The following is a 15,252-nucleotide window of genomic DNA, read 5'->3' as shown; positions in this document are numbered from 1 at the left end:
AACTTGTCCCTAACATCTGATCTAACTCTGCTCTCTTCTCATTTCAAACCATGAGGATTAGGAAAGTTCTGTCTCTCTGAAGCACTTTGTGTGCACGCTGCTAGGTCTTCATTGAGCAGTGTTAGAGAAGAGCAGAGCAATGCTTATCCCAAGAGAAGAAAAAAGCACACACTGCTCTTCCTCCCTTCTGCCCCGTGCCCCTCCATTGCAAAATGGTGAGTGTCACTTTGAGACCAGGAAGGGTGCAAACAACACTACAAGAGGTGGCTTCCCTGACAAGTGCTTGTCTGTCCTTCAGTTAAATGTGCACTGAGACCTCCTGGGAGAGGAGAAGCTGGAGCAGGGCAGTATCTGCTTCCCAGCCTTTGTGCAGAGACAGCCCCCAGTTATGCCAACACAGTCCCGTGGCTATTGCAACACTGGGGTGTGTGGGCCACTGATGTGCAGCCTTTCACCTGCTGCTCTATTAACTCTGTCCTGCCCACTATGTCTGGGCTGGAGTCTTGTCACTGCTGCCACAGAGCTCTCCAAAGCCTCAATGCCTTCAGAGTCTGACAGGGAGCTTGTTTCCTAACCTTGGTTTGTCTCAGTGTGGCCATCCAGGTGTGTAAGTTTAGTCTGAACCAACAAATGAATGCATACAGGTGTCTCTCTCTGTCCTCTCTGGGTGCATGGCAGAACACACTTCACCTGGAGGGCAGGCTCTCCAGTTCCTATTCTCAGCAGCCATGGGGTGCTCAGCAGGTGATACCTTTCTAGAGGTGCCACCAAGATTTTCTTAGCAGCCTGAAATCCCTTGCAAGTGCACCACAGTAGCAGGCAAAGTGGTTTCCAGGTGGTGGTTCTGTCGAAGAGCAGCCTGTCTTTTGGAAGGAAAGAGAATTCATGATCTGGTGACAGGTCAGGATTTTGTGGGACCCAGTTCAAAAGCTTTTGAACTCTGATGTCCAATAAACTCAGTGGTGTGTGTTGTCCTTACCAGACCGGCTGAGGAAATGAAGGAGAGCGTTTGTGTCATCGTCGGCATCTTGATTGCTTGGTTCCGTCATGCTCCCCCGGCTGTTCAATTTGCAACCTGCTCTGTTTACCATGGCAAAAGGAGGACTCTGTCTGTTTCCAAATTTACAGTCGTTTAGTCCCTCACATAATGTTCTTTACCTAAATGTTTAGTAATTAGCAGAAACCAGGTAGAGTGGTTTGGAGCGACTGATTTTAGCTCAGATGGAGGATGTTTATTCTCCGAGCTGCTGCAAACACGCTGGGGTCTCTAGCCCAGCTTTGTTTGCTGACCATCCTGCAGTGCTGTGTTGTGGGCTTTTTTTCCCCTTCTCCCTTCCCCACAGTTCAGATGTATCCACCTACCCCAAACTTCTCTAAATACATTTGAATGCTGCATAAAATTGTTTTCTTCCAAGCAGCAGATGTTTGGCCTTCTGCATGTGCGTGCTCAGGGCGCTGCTGACATCCAGTGGCTGCAAAACACTTTCATGCCCACGTCTTGCACCAGGGCAATAACTGTGCTTAATGGTGGTCCCTGAGGAGGTAATTGGGCTCAGGCCGTGGGCACAGGGGCTGTTTCTGAGAGCTGATTTGGAGATGACACAGTTGGTCTTTGGACAGTTGGACTCTTCAGCTCCTTCTTCTTGAACTCTCTGAAGGATGTTGCTGCTCACTGTCATTCTGAATGTGTGCTGCCATGGCTTTAAAGGGGGCTAACAGTGGCTGCGTTCTGTCTTCCAGGCCTTGCAGTGATGCACTCCCAAAGCACCAACCAGCTGGATGTGGGGAACAATCCCCGTGTGGGCACCAAGCGCTACATGGCTCCAGAGGTCCTGGATGAGACCATCCAGGCAGACTGCTTCGACTCCTACAAAAGGGTGGACATCTGGGCCTTTGGGCTGGTCCTCTGGGAGGTGGCCAGGCGCATGGTTAGCAATGGTGAGTACTAGGGGCTCCTCCACTTCTTTCAGGAGGGGTTCATCCAGTGCGAGTTCACAGCAAAGCATCTGCCACCCCCTGAGGTACGTGGGATGCACCCTAAAATACTGCATCTCCAGAGTGCTTTGGTTCCTGGTGCTTTGCTCTAGTTGTTGGTGATGAGTGGTGGTGAATAACTGTGATGAGAAGTGATTTGTACCAAACAGCTCAGGTCGTAAGCCTCCAGGTGTCATTAAGTCACAGTAATGCTTTTTGGTGGCTGTTTTTTCATGGCAAAGTCTGACAGCAGGAGAACAGGTAGTGAGTGAAGAAGTGATCAGAAATCAGGGCTGCTCTTGCTTTATGAGGTGAAGTGCACCCACTGAGAAGCCAGGAAGTCATAGAGTCATAGAATCAACCAGGTTGGAAGAGACCTCCAAGATCATGCAGTCCAACCTATCAACCCTGATTTCAGACCTTTGAGCTGTGGGTAGGCTGAGGGACTGGGGTCTCCCCTTGCTCAAGGAAATGTGTGGCAGGTCTGTGCCAGTGCTGGGAGCTGTGGTGGGACAGAGGTGGCAGGGGCTTGCTGGCGCTGGGACAGACCATATGGAGCTGGGCTGCTCCTGTGGGTGCAGGATGTGGGGCTGTGGTGGATCAGAGCTCTGCAGAGTGACTTGGTTGGAGGAAAGGTCAGAGCCACTTCATCTGGCAGCTATTACTACATGCCTGATCTGAAAGAGCCAGGGTGTACTCTATGCCTTGGGAAGCCACGTGGAAATGGGGAGCTGGAGCCAGACTCTCCCTTCCAGTGGTAAAGTTCATCTGTAAGATCCTGCTGACCCTGGAAGTGTTGTCAGGGCTGTGTGATGTAGCTCTGCCTTTAGCTCTTACAACAGCAGTGCTCCATCTGAAATGGAGATCCAGGCAGTGTGGACAGACCAGAGGTGATCTGTGGGGTTTGTGGTCTTGAGCTCTCACCAGGAGGCTTTATTCTTCTGTGCTTTGGAGGAAGCAAGAGCACAAAGACGAGTGCAGGCAGTGCTGTTCTGCTGTCTCATGGCTCCTTGAAGCTGAGGTGTTTGCTTCTAAAGGATTGTGCTTTGTGGAGAGTGAGGTCAGGCCTCGTCCTTCTGTCCCAGCTGTAAAATAACCTCTTGTTTGTGCCTCCCCAGGTATTGTGGAAGACTACAAACCACCATTTTATGACTTGGTGCCCAACGACCCCAGTTTTGAAGACATGAGGAAAGTGGTCTGTGTCGATCAGCAGAGGCCCAACATTCCCAACAGATGGTTCTCAGACCCTGTAAGTGGGTGTCCTGTGGGCTGACCTCCCTTCTTCTGGAATGAATTACTGGAGTTAGTTATTTCAGTGGTCACTTGAAATTGAAATGCTCCCAGTGGTACTGAGGAGCTCAGGAACATCGACCAGAAGTGTGCTGCCGTGGAGCTTCATGTTGGAGCAGGGAGAAAACCCAGTGAGCAGGCTCATGGCTGTGAAGTCTGAGCTGTTCACAGAGTAGCCCTTCAGGAGCACCATTTATTATTTACTAACAGCTATTTTAAAGCTCTTCCTCCTATGTTGTTGTATCCCCTCCAAGGGGGAATTTCTTTAAGAGGCACCTCGCCCATGCAGGCCTTTCTGTGGCTCCCAAGTGTGCAGATGGAGAGCTGAGTCTAGGTCTCTCCGACCCACAGGATAAGGGCTGTTGTTCCCTTTGAAAGGCTGGTGCTGAAATCTGTGTTCTTTATCAGAACCTGCCTGGCCTCTCCAGGCTGCCCAGCTCTTCTGTTCCTTTTTGCTGAAGCTGTGGAGGTTGGCTTGACAAAAAGTTGTAGTGACAGGGTAAGGGGCAGTGGACTGAAGCTCAGAGAGGGGAGATTGAGACTGGACATTAACAAGAAATTCTTTCCAGTGAGGGTGGGGAGACACTGGAACAGATTGCCTAGGGAGGTTGTGGGTGTCCCTTCCCTGGAGGTGTTCAGGGCCAGGTCGGATGTGGCCTTGTGCAGTCTGCGCTTGCGGAAGGTGTCCCTGCCCGTGGCAGGTGGGTTGGAACTAGATGGTCTTCAAGGTCCCTTCCAACCCAAGCCAGTCTGTGAGTCCTGTGGGCTGACCAAAGCCAGTGAGAGCAAGAGGTCCTATCTGTAGGGTATGGATCATAAAGCCATGAGCTGTGCTGCCACACACACCAGCCCAGCTGTGAATCCAGGTGTTCAGAACTGCTCTGGGTGTGGTGAAGTCACAGCCAGAAGATCTGTACCTTTTCTGTCTGCTTTCACTGATCTTACTGGAGTCAGCTTCACTGAAAAGAGTGTTGCTTTCATTAGAAGAAGCCCCCAGACTCTGTTGTTTAAGGTCAGGTCAGCTCGTGGCTGCAGTCAGCTCTTCTCTTGGTTAACCTCGTTACCAAATTCGGTTAACTTCGTTACCCAACTTGGGACTTCTCCACGCCTGGAAGCTGGCTGAGAGCGAGCAGTGACCTCTGAAGGATCTGAAAGCTGAGCCTTAGTGAGCCAGCCAAAGCTTGGTGCATTGGTGCTGTGCTGCCTGTGCTCACAGGTGTTGTGTGTTTGTCCCCAGACGCTGACGTCCCTTGCCAAGCTGATGAAGGAATGCTGGTACCAGAACCCCTCGGCGCGACTCACAGCCCTGCGAATCAAAAAGACTTTGACCAAAATTGACAATTCCTTAGACAAACTGAAAGCTGACTGTTGACCTTCTCCTGGTGGTGTTCTCCCGGTAGGAAGGCATCTGTCTGGCTCCGAAGCAGCCTGGCTGGACAGGTTCTGTGGTGTTTCCCCACGGGGCTGCTCGGAGAGACAGAAGGTTCTCACTCGGGGGCCAGCAGAACCTCAACGGACCTTGCCGAGTGGCTGCCAGGGGCATTTCACCAAGGGACAAGCTACAAGGACTCACGCTGGATGAACTGTTGCAAAGGTAGTGGCCTGAAGGAAGACAGAGAAATCCTAACACAAGATCAGGGCATTAAACGATGGCTTTGAACAGCTTTTTTTTTTTCCTCTCTTTGTTTCGTTTGGGTTCTTTTTTCATTCATTCTCCTCGAGAGAGGGGGAGGTTGGGGTGGGGTTAAAAGATTTTAATCAGCAATATTGCCTGTGCTTCTCTTCTTTATTGCACTAGGAATTCTTTGCATTCCTGACTTGCACTGTCACTGTTAATTGGGATGACAAGACTTGCCAAACCCACCTCGATTGGCTTCGTCCTGCATTGATCTATGCCTGAGTTGGTAGGAATTTGGGGAGCTGCAAACTGTACCTATCAAATAGATGATATCTCTCTTTTTTTTTTTCTCCCCTTCCCTAAGCCTCATTTTACACGTGTACTGATGTTTACAAAACAATGCTGAACATTAGGAACTTCTCCTTTCTACAAAACCCTCCAACATTTATTTATTACACAGCTCACTCATCACTTGTTCTTTTGGGGTGGTTTTTGCTTTTGTTTGGGGTTTTTTTTTTTCCTTTTTAAACTGTTTCCAAAAAGTTTTAAGTGCATAAAGTTTTAAAGCTTATTTTTATGTGGCCTCTTTTTCTCTCTCCTGATTCCTTCCCCCCCCCACCACATCTTTGGGACCCTTAATTCTTTTGGTAACACAGTATAATAACCTGAGACATGACCTTGTTGTGTTTTTGTTCTGTATTCTCCTATTACAGCTCAAGTAGTCACAGTTTTTTTCCAAGTGCTTCACATTGTGTGGTCTATAACCTGTTCTCAGTTGGAACACAGAAAGGTATCTATAGCCATTACCCACACCATGTCAACTCTGCTGTCTCACCAAGCCTGGACAGGAAAGCAGTGGAGGCAGGAATGAGAGTTTTTAGGTCATGAATGCTGGGTAAGGGGGGAGGGAGGGAAGAAAAAAGAACTAAATGCATTTTATCTCTTCTAAGCTATATAATATGCATTTAAACTCTGCCATAAAAAAAAAAAAGTAACTATTTTGTTTTAATCTACTTTTTCTATTTAGTAGTTATTTGTATAAATTAAATAGAATGTTTTCAAGTCAAACCAAAGAGTGGCTTAGTTCTGTTCTGGATGGTGACCGAGAGGGCTGCAGCGCTTCTGCTGAGAGGGCAGGTTGAAGGAGTTGGAGTTGTGCAGCCTGGAGAAGAGAAGGCTCCAGGGAGACCTTAGAGCTGCATTTTGGTATCAGAAGGGGATGGACAGGAAGGCTGGGGAGGGACTGTTTGGAAGGGCTTGTGGGGATTGAAACTGAAGCAGGAGAGATTTGGGTTGAACATTTAGGAGGAAGTTCTTCACAAAGAGGCTGATGAGACCTCAGACCTTAGAGCTGCATTTTGGTATCAGAAGGGGCTGGACAGGAAGGCTGGGGAGGGACTGCTTGGAAGGGCTTGTGGGGATTGAAACTGGAGCAGGAGAGATTTAGGTTGAATATTTAGGAGAAAGTTCTTCACAAGGAGGCTGGTGAGACCCCTGGACCTTAGAGCTGCATTTTGGTATCAGAAGGGGATGGACAGGAAGGCTGGGGAGGGACTGTTTGGAAGGGCTTGTGGGGACTGAAACTGGAGCAGGAGAGATTTAGATTGAACATTTAGGAGGAAGCTCTTCACAAAGAGGCTGATGAGACCCTGGAAGCTCTTCACAAGGAGGCTGATGAGACCTGGACGTCTGGACCTTAGAGCTGCATTTTGGTATCGGAAGGGGATGGACAGGAAGGCTGGGGAGGGACTGTTTAGAAGGGCCTGTGGGGATTGAAACTGGAGCAGGAGAGATCTAGGTTGAACATTTAGGAGGAAGTTCTTCATAAGGAGGTTGATGTCCAGAGAAGGGCCACGAGGATGCTCAGAGGGCTGAAGCACCTCTCCTGTGAGGACAGACTGAAAGAGTTGGGGCTGTTCAGTCTGGAGAAGAGGAGGCTCTGAGGTGACCTTCCTGTGGCCTTCCAATATCTGAAGGGGGCTTGCAAAAAAGCTGGGGAGGGATTTTTTTAGGCTATCAGGGAGTGACAGGACTGGGGGGAATGGAGCAGAGCTGGCGATGGGTAGGTTCAGAGTGGACGTGAGGAGGAAGTTGTTCAGCATGAGAGTGGTGAGAGCCTGGAATGGGTTGCTGAGGCCTCATCCCTGAGCTGTTTAAGGCCAGGCTGGATGAGGCTGTGACCATCCTGATCTAGGGTAGGGTGTCCCTGTCTGTGGCAAGGGGGTTGGAACTGGATGATCCTTGTGGTCCCTTCCAACCCTGACTGATTCAGTGATTCTACTTCAGCAGAAATGAAAGCTGGAGTCTTGGCTCTCCCTCTCTGTCGAGCATAAACCCCATAAACCACCCCATTAATGTCCTTTGTTAGGTGATGGAGATTCTCTAAGCAGAGTAGAAAAACCTACCCACCTCTGGCACTCCTGGACACCTATGATAAGCCAGGCAAGGTAATTTCCACCAGTGCTGCTCCTAGAAGCTTCCTCTCAGATCTCAAAGCATCCAGGGAGTACTTTAAACAAAACTCATGTTCATGCCCTGGTTAATGAAGTGATTTTGGTCCAGGCTTTGAACTGTTTGAAATCATAGAATCATAAAATTGTTGGAGTTAGAAAAGACTTTTGAGATGATTGAGTCCAACCATCAAGTGACTGGAGCATGAAATGCTAATTAAATTTTTTGTTTTAATTGGGTGACTATTTGGAAAGCTTGAGTCAAGAAAATTGAGTGGAAAATAATCTCAAGGAGTAATTTTGTAGCAGTTTTCTTATCCCTGGTCTTGGGGATGAGCTATTCAGCACTGTGCTTTGCTCCTGAAAAGGCTTGGGGTCCATGCTTCCAAAACCCAGCAGGAGCTGTGAACAGTGTTTGAGTGAGCTGGAGGGTGTGCAGCTGGGAGCAGAGGGCAAAGCTCAGTGGCCTTGTGCTGTTTAACCTCCTTTCCAAGTGCCTGGGCAGTTGGAGGAGCCAAAGTGTTGCTGCTTCTCCCCTCAAGCTGTGCAGGCTTGGGCAGCCAGAGACCTTCCATGGGATATGTGTGCAGGTAACACCCACAGCCCTCCCCCCACCACTTTATTAGTCGTTGTTCCTCCAGTGCCCCCTAAAATCTAATCTCCTAAAGAGATTTGCCATGCTTATGGATAATCTGCTGCATTGAGGTGTTGCTGCATTACTCACTCTGGAGATGGCTCAGGGCAGCAACATCACTGAGGCTGGATTGTTCCTCTGTCTGGTGGGTTTGAGTGCACACCAGGATGGACCTGGGCTGCTGTGCTTCCAGTGGTGCCTGGCCACAGAGTAGAGTCCAGTACAAGGAGCTCCAGCAAGTAGAAGATAAATGCCATGGTGCAGGAGTGGCACTGCCTGTGGTTCAGCTGTCCTCTGGGTAGGTCTGGCCACCTCCCAGTTACAGGAGAAGGCAGGCAGGAGCCAGAGGTGTCATGGACTTTGGGGGGAGGTGGAAGATTGTGTTTGGATTTCTCTTTCTCCTCTGCTGAAGTTTTCTTTGTTAGTTAGGAGCACCTTGCACTTTGACAGGGGTCCTGGGACAGCCACCTAAAGCAGCCTGAAGCCAGTGACTCCAGTGAGTGTTGCTGTAGTAAAGTCACTGAAGGCTCTGAGGCTTCCTTCCACTTTGTAACTTCCCTGTGGGCCTCTTATGCTGGAACTGCTCATGAAAAATGTATCTCAAGCCTTCCAGAATCCTTATTTACCTGGATGAAGCTGTTTTGTTAGGAAAGGAGGAGAAATAATTCCCTTCCTCATTGGGCAAAAACATCAGCCTTGGCCTCATGGTTGGCATAGGAGAAAGGAAGCAGGATTGTTGCTGCTGCTGTTCCTTTGATACAGAGAGAAGCTCAGTCCTTCTCAAGCACAGAATGCTTTGTTCATTTAGAGCCCCATCCCTGGAACCATTCCAGGCTGCGTTGTTTGGGGCTCTGAGCAACCTGCTCTAGTTGCAGATGTCCCTGCTGACTGGAGGGGGATTAGACTTAGGTGGCCTTGGAAGGTCCCTTCCCACCCAAAGCAGTCTGAGATCCTATGATTTGTGTGGAGAAAGTGTTTTGTCAAATGCAGTTAGATGTGCAGGGACAGAAGCTCTTGCTTGAACATGTTTGCTTTATCCCCACTTGGAAGGAAAAATCCCACTGTGCCTCTAGGGCCTGAACCAAGAGGCTGTGCCAAGACAGGAGCCACAGCTCATGCCCAGGATGAGCAGAGCTGTGCACAGGTTAGGTCTGGCTCAGCCTGTCATGGTGGAAGAGAGGCTGCAAGAGGGACCTCTGGTACAGAATCACAGAACCTTAGAGGTTGGAAGGGACCTCCAGAGATCAAGTCCACCCACCCTGCCAGAGCAGCATCCCCTAGGGTAGTTCACACAGGAATGCATCCAGGTGGGTTTGGAAAGTCTCCAGAGAAGGAGACTCCACAACCACTTGGGGCAGCCTGCTCCAAGGCTCTGTCACCCTCACTGGAAAGAAGTTTCTCCTCGTGTTGGAGTGAAACTTTCTCTGTTCCAGTTTGTAGCTGCTGCTCCTTGTCTTATTGCTGCTGACCACTGAAAAGAGCTTGGCCTCAGCCACTCAGCTATTTGTACACATTAGAGAAGAGATGACTCAGAGGAGATCTCGTCAGACTAAACAGCCCCAAAGCTCTGGCTCTCTGTCCATGGGGAGATGCTCAAGTCCCCCAGTCACCCTTGTGTCTCTCTGCTGGACTCTCTTCAGCAGGTCCCTGTCTCTCTTGAACTGGGGAGCCCCTGGAGGAGAAGCTGGGACCTTCTCTGTGGGGAGTGCAGTTCCTCACTGTTTATGAACTCTACCACAGAGGGTCTGGAGGTAAAGTTAACACCCTTCCAGCGGGGCTGGGCTGTTACTCACTGTGTCAACCTGCCCTGTACCAGGCAGAGTGCTCAGAGGTCCAGGAACGTAGTCATCTTGGGTGGGGTGGCCTGCAACACAGCACCCCAGAGTGCCTGCCAGTGGTCAGACTTGGGAGGTGGTTGGGGGTGTCTAAAAAAGGTGACCCCTTTTCCACTGCAGTCTCTGCTGTGTGTGGCTGTGACTTCTGATGTGTTTGTCCCAGTAATGTGTCTGAAACTGGGGATACAGCCCTGGCAGAGCAGCCTGAGAGTGGTGTACGTGTTCAGTCCTCCAGTCTGGTGTGGTGCCTTGGAACTCTTCAGTTACAGATCCAATAAACATCTCAGCTGCTTCTTTAGCAAAGTCTTCCTACCTTCATTATCTGTCTGGCTGGACAGTGCTGTGCAGTCCCCTGGGTTGTGCTTGACCCCAGCCCCAGGCAGGGTCACCCTGGATGAGGACATGGAGGCCTGTCCTCCACTGAAGGGATCAGGGCTGTGGGATGAGTGGTGGCCCCGGGTGGAGGGGTGAAAAGCATCCTGCAGTGGCTACACACTAGCAGAGCTGCTCTCTTCTCCAGGTGACTGCAGTTGTGGCAGGTGCCAGCCAGCTGTAAGGACTCTCTTACCACGCCACATCTCTGCAGCAGTTGTGTCCACTGTTCTCCACCCAAAACCTCCCACCCCAAACACCACTAGTAGTAGGTCTCTCATGGTGTAGGTCATTCTCCTCTCATCTTCCTCCCCCAGGAGAAAGCTCCACAGTGGCCCACCAGGAGCTCCCCACAGTGAGTGAGCCCTGTATGTCCAGTGCCCCCTGACCCAAAGCCCAGGGCTGGTGTCACAAAGTGATGGTGAGACTGAAATGGTGCATTCTCATCTGCACCAGTACTGACATATCTGGTGGGGACATCACTTCAGGAACATCTCCAGCAGCTGTCCTCCTCCAAGCAGTGGTCTCTCTGCTCCTGCTTTTGGCTGCTGGTTAATGGGCACAAGTCCTGACTCTGTTAGGTCAGGCAGGAAGCAGAGCATGAGCTGAGAAGCTGGTCTGGGCTTAGGATCACAGAATGTTAGGGGTTGGAAAGGCCCTCTGGAGATCACTGAGTCCAAAACCCCTGCCAGACCAGGACCATAATCTAGTGCAGGTCACACAGGAACACATCGAGGCAGGTTCTGGAAGCTCTCCAGAGGAGACTTCTCTCTGGGCAGCCTGTTCCAGTGCTCCATAACCTTTACAGTAGGGAAGTTAATCTCATGTTGAGGTGAAGCTTCCTGTGCTGTAGTTCACATCCATTACCCCTTGTCCTATCACAGGATGCAACTGAGCAGAGCCTTTCTTCTCCCTCTTGACACTCAGCTCTCAGATATCTATAAACATTGGTTAGATCCCCTCTAAGTCTTCTCTTCTCCAGACCAAACAGCCCCAAGCCCCTCACAGGGCAGTGCTCCAGCCCCTTCAGCATCTTTGGCCTCTCTCCTGTGGATTCCTGTCCCTCCTGAAGCGGAGAGTGCAGAATTGAATGTAATATTCCAGGTGAGGTCTCACCAGGGCAGAGTAGAGGGGGAGGAGAACCTGCCTCAACCTGCCGGACACACAATGCTGCAGAAGGCACCAAGGAGGAGCCAGGAACAAATAGCCAAGCCAGCAGCTTCATGTCACCATCAGCACTGGGATGGTGGAAGAGGATGCTGCTGCCAGTAATCCCCAGAGCAGAGGTAAGGGGTGTGTGTGGGACATGGTCCCCTTAGAGAACTACCTTTTTAATTACACTAATGGTTGCTCTATAGACTCTCCTGAGTGTCTGACCAATGCTGAAACATTCCAAGGAGCTCCATTAGCACTTGGCTCACCCAGAGGCACCTGCTCAGATGAAGATGAGCTTCAAGTAGATTGATGGGCTCCTCTTCCATGGATTCCAGAGCTGTAGAAGGCAGGGGGTGTTGACTAAGGAGTTGTGAAATGCTCCTCAGAACACTGTGGGAGCGTTTTGGCTCTTCCTAATTGCTACAGCCAGGAGTGAAAGTGATTTTGCAGGAATGCATCATTCTGGTGGCAGCTTTGGGAAGGTTTCAGAGCATTTCTGGATGAACCAAGCAGGGCACAGACTAACTGCAAGACAACTCCACCTGGGCCTGGGGGATGTGGAGGGCTAAGGGAAGTGGTTGCCATTCTGGGATGCCTCTGGGTTTTGTTTTGTTTTGCTTGCACAAAATGACAATAGGCCTTAGTTGTGTCCTGGTGTGGAGCAAAACAAATTACAAAACAGAATTCTTGCTCCCCAGCCAACCCTAGAAGTGCTTCCAGTTGGCCAACACTTTGATGGTGTCACCCATTTCCAAAGACTTTTGAATCCCCAAGGTAATACTCTATTTCTGTCCCACTGTGAACCATGCCATGCAAACATCTAACTTAGGGAGCACATTGGCCTCGTGATAGCCTCAAAGTGTGGAGGGGTTTTTGTCCTCCATCCCTTCTTTTGCTGCTCTTTATTTCATTGGTGCTTGGTGTGTCAGAGGCCTGAAGAACATTAAAGACAAAAGGTAAAAGATCTTGGTCGTGGGTACCTGGGACCCAAAGCTGTGATAGGATGGGAGCAGCTGGCTCTGCTCCCTCTCTGCCCTTAAAGGTGATTTTTAGTAGATGCTTCAACCATCTCTTCAAGAGTGACTTCTGCCTCAGTTGTTTTCAGCAGGAGCTGCTCCTGGTGTTTGCATGAATGAACCCTGACAGTGAAGAGGGGAGGAGGAGGGAGCAGACACTTGCTGCTGCTCACTCTGACTTCTTCGCTGCTCAAATCATACCTAGGGAATTCTGCTGTTCAGTTGCAGAAGCTCAATTTAGAGTCCAGTGCCTGTATTTTCTGCTCTTCTACCATCTCCAACACTTCCTGGCTGTGGAGTTCAGCACCCTTGGTAACCTTTAAAGAACCCAAAAAAAGGCCAATGCTGACAGCAGAAGCTTTGTGCAAAGGCTTTCAGTCACCCCCAGCTGCTGCTTCAGCCATGGGCTCTGCTCTGTGTTGTAGTAACCTCGTACACTGGAGGCAAGCAGCAGGGAGCAAAGAGAAGAGCTGAGAGAGCAGGGGTGGGTTCAGGTTTGGTTTATTTTAATCTCAGAATGATTTTCAAGCGTACCCAGCTTGTGATTCTGTATCCATGATGCCTCCCATGCCAGGTATTTCTGTGCAGCCTAGTGAAGGAGAAGGTTAAAACCCATCAGACAGCTAGAGAGGCATTGTTCAGCCCCCCCTGATTGGCTAACAAGTTACCCATGGCACAGCAATGTGCCCTTGTGACCAAGAAGGCCAATGGGATCCTGGGCTGTATTAGGCAGAGTGTGTCCAGCAGATCAAGGGAAGTTCTCCTGCCCCTCTACTCTGCCCTGCTGAGACCTCATCTTGAATACTGTGTTCAGGTTTGGGCTCCCCAGTTGAAGAGGGACAGGGATCTGCTGGAGAGGGTCCAGCAGAGGGCCAGGAGGATGATGAGGGGAGTGGAGGGCATGGCTGATGAGGAGAGGCTGAGGGACCTGGGGCTGTTTAGTCTGGAGAAGAGAAGGCTTAGAGGGGATTTGATAAATGTTTCTAAGTATCTGAGGGCTGTCCAGGAGCAGGGGGACAGGCTCTGCTCACTGCTCCCTTGGATAGGACAAGGAGCAATGGGTGTAAGTTGCTGCAAAAGAGGTTTTGCCACAACACAAGGGCGAACTTCTTTCCTGTAAGGGTCATAGAGCACTGGAACAGGCTGCCCAGAGAGGCTGTGGAGTCTCCTCCTCTGGAGCCTTTCAAGGCCTGTCTGGCTGTGTTCCTCTGTGATCTGTGCTGGATTGTGTGGTCCTGCTCTGGCAGGGGGGTTGGACTTTGTGATCTCTTTGGGTTCCTTCCAACCCCTAACATCCTGTGATCCCTGTAGCACAGAACACAACAGCCTCTGAAGTGCCCAGATGATGAATTTGTGATCAGAGAATCACAGAAGCATTCAGATTAGAAAAGACTCTCAAGATCACCAAGTCCTGTTAGCAGCACAGTGTTAGATTGTGTTGAATTCTCAGATCCCAGGAGCTTGCTGTGACTCTTTGGAAAAGGCACTGGGAACTGCTCCAGCTCTGGTGTGAAAGGGAAGCAGTGGAGGGAGACAAGATAATGAGGAAGCTCACTTGTGGCTCTACATCAGGATCTGGAGCTGAGACCAATCTTGTGAACATGGTCAGTGCTGTGACTCAGGATAAATAAATACCTCAGGAAAACAACATTCATTAAATCAAATCTGAACGTGAGGCAGCAGTGTGCCCAGCTGGGCAGCAGAGCCAATGGCATCCTGGAGTGGCTCAGGAGCAGTGTGGCCAGCAGGACAAGGGAGGTTCTTCTGCCTCTGTGCTCAGCACTGCTCAGGCCACACCTTGAGTGTTGTGTCCAGTTCTGGGCTCCTCCATTCAAGAGAGATGTTGAGGTGCTGGAAGGTGTCCAGAGAAGGGCAACAAAGCTGGTGAGGGGCCTGGAGCACAGCCCTGTGAGGAGAGGCTCAGGGAGCTGGGGGTGTGCAGCCTGCAGAAGAGGAGGCTCAGGGCAGAGCTCATTGCTGTCTGCAGCTACCTGAAGGGAGGCTGTAGCCAGGTGGGGTTGGGCTCTTCTGCCAGGCAAACAGCAACAGAAGAAGGGGACAGAGTCTCAAGTTGTGTCAGGGGAGGTCTAGGCTGGATGTTGTTAGGAAGTTTTTGGCAGAGACAGTGATTGGCATTGGAATGGGCTGCCCAGGGAGGTGGCTGCCTAGGGAAGTCTGAAGGGATTGATGGGGATGTTGTCATACCACCAGTGTCATGGAGACCTGGAGATGCCTCTGACAACGTGTGGGAAGTTGGTATCTTGCTTTAAAACAAGGCAGAGATGTGGAGCATGCTCAGCACCCTCCTAAGGGCATCCTGGACTCTGTGGTCTGCTTGTATCTTGCTTGTCTCTTGGCATCAGTTCAGTTGATCCATATGATGATGCCCACAACTCCTCTGGAGGCATCTGCCTTAGTAGCACAGTGGCTTCCAAAGCTGCTGTGGTGGTCTGCTGGGTCCAAGAGCTTCTGAGATGCTTGTGTGATCCAGGCTTTGAGGAGATGGTCCTGAGGTTCTCAGTATGGAATAGGTCATAGTTGGAGTCATAGGATCATATTAGAGAAATTCTTCCCAGTGAGAGTGGTGAGGCACTGGAACAGCTTCCTTAGGGAAGCTGTGGATGCCCCTGCCCTGAAGGTGTTCCAGGCCAGGTTCGATGAGACCTTGAGCAACCTGGTCTAGAGGAGAGCACCCCTGCTGAGGGCAAGGGCATTAGAACTCGATGGTCCTTCAAGGTCCTGTTCGATGACTCCACGATTCTGTCACTTTGGTGTGGAAAACACCTTTAAGAGTGTCAAACCCAACAGCTAAAGCTGAAGAAATGCTGAGAACAACTCCGAGCTTTGCTGCTGGTGGGAGGGTGGGGAGAGTTTGGGAAGCAGCTAAGGGAGGGATGCCAGAGCCCAG

At 50.5% G+C, this 15,252-nt stretch overlaps 1 protein-coding gene across 2 annotated transcripts in view; it reads left to right on the top strand.

The window, feature by feature from the left end:
* The window catches only part of ACVR1 (activin A receptor type 1), a 58,360-nt gene extending 52,809 nt beyond the window's left edge, over positions 1-5,551 (top strand). For both annotated transcript variants that reach the window (XM_064155241.1, XM_064155250.1), the window contains exons 7-9: positions 1,741-1,938; positions 3,093-3,223; positions 4,502-5,551. In XM_064155241.1, the coding sequence (XP_064011311.1) occupies positions 1,741-1,938; positions 3,093-3,223; positions 4,502-4,636 (464 nt within the window). In that variant the 3' untranslated portion in view covers positions 4,637-5,551. The remainder of the gene's footprint in view (positions 1-1,740; positions 1,939-3,092; positions 3,224-4,501) is intronic.
* The last annotated feature ends 9,701 nt before the right edge of the window (positions 5,552-15,252 follow it).

The sequence above is a fragment of the Pogoniulus pusillus genome, chromosome 2 (genome assembly GCF_015220805.1).
Source record: "Pogoniulus pusillus isolate bPogPus1 chromosome 2, bPogPus1.pri, whole genome shotgun sequence".
NCBI classification, from domain to species: Eukaryota; Metazoa; Chordata; class Aves; order Piciformes; family Lybiidae; genus Pogoniulus; species Pogoniulus pusillus.
This window is presented reverse-complemented; position numbering and strand designations above follow the sequence as displayed.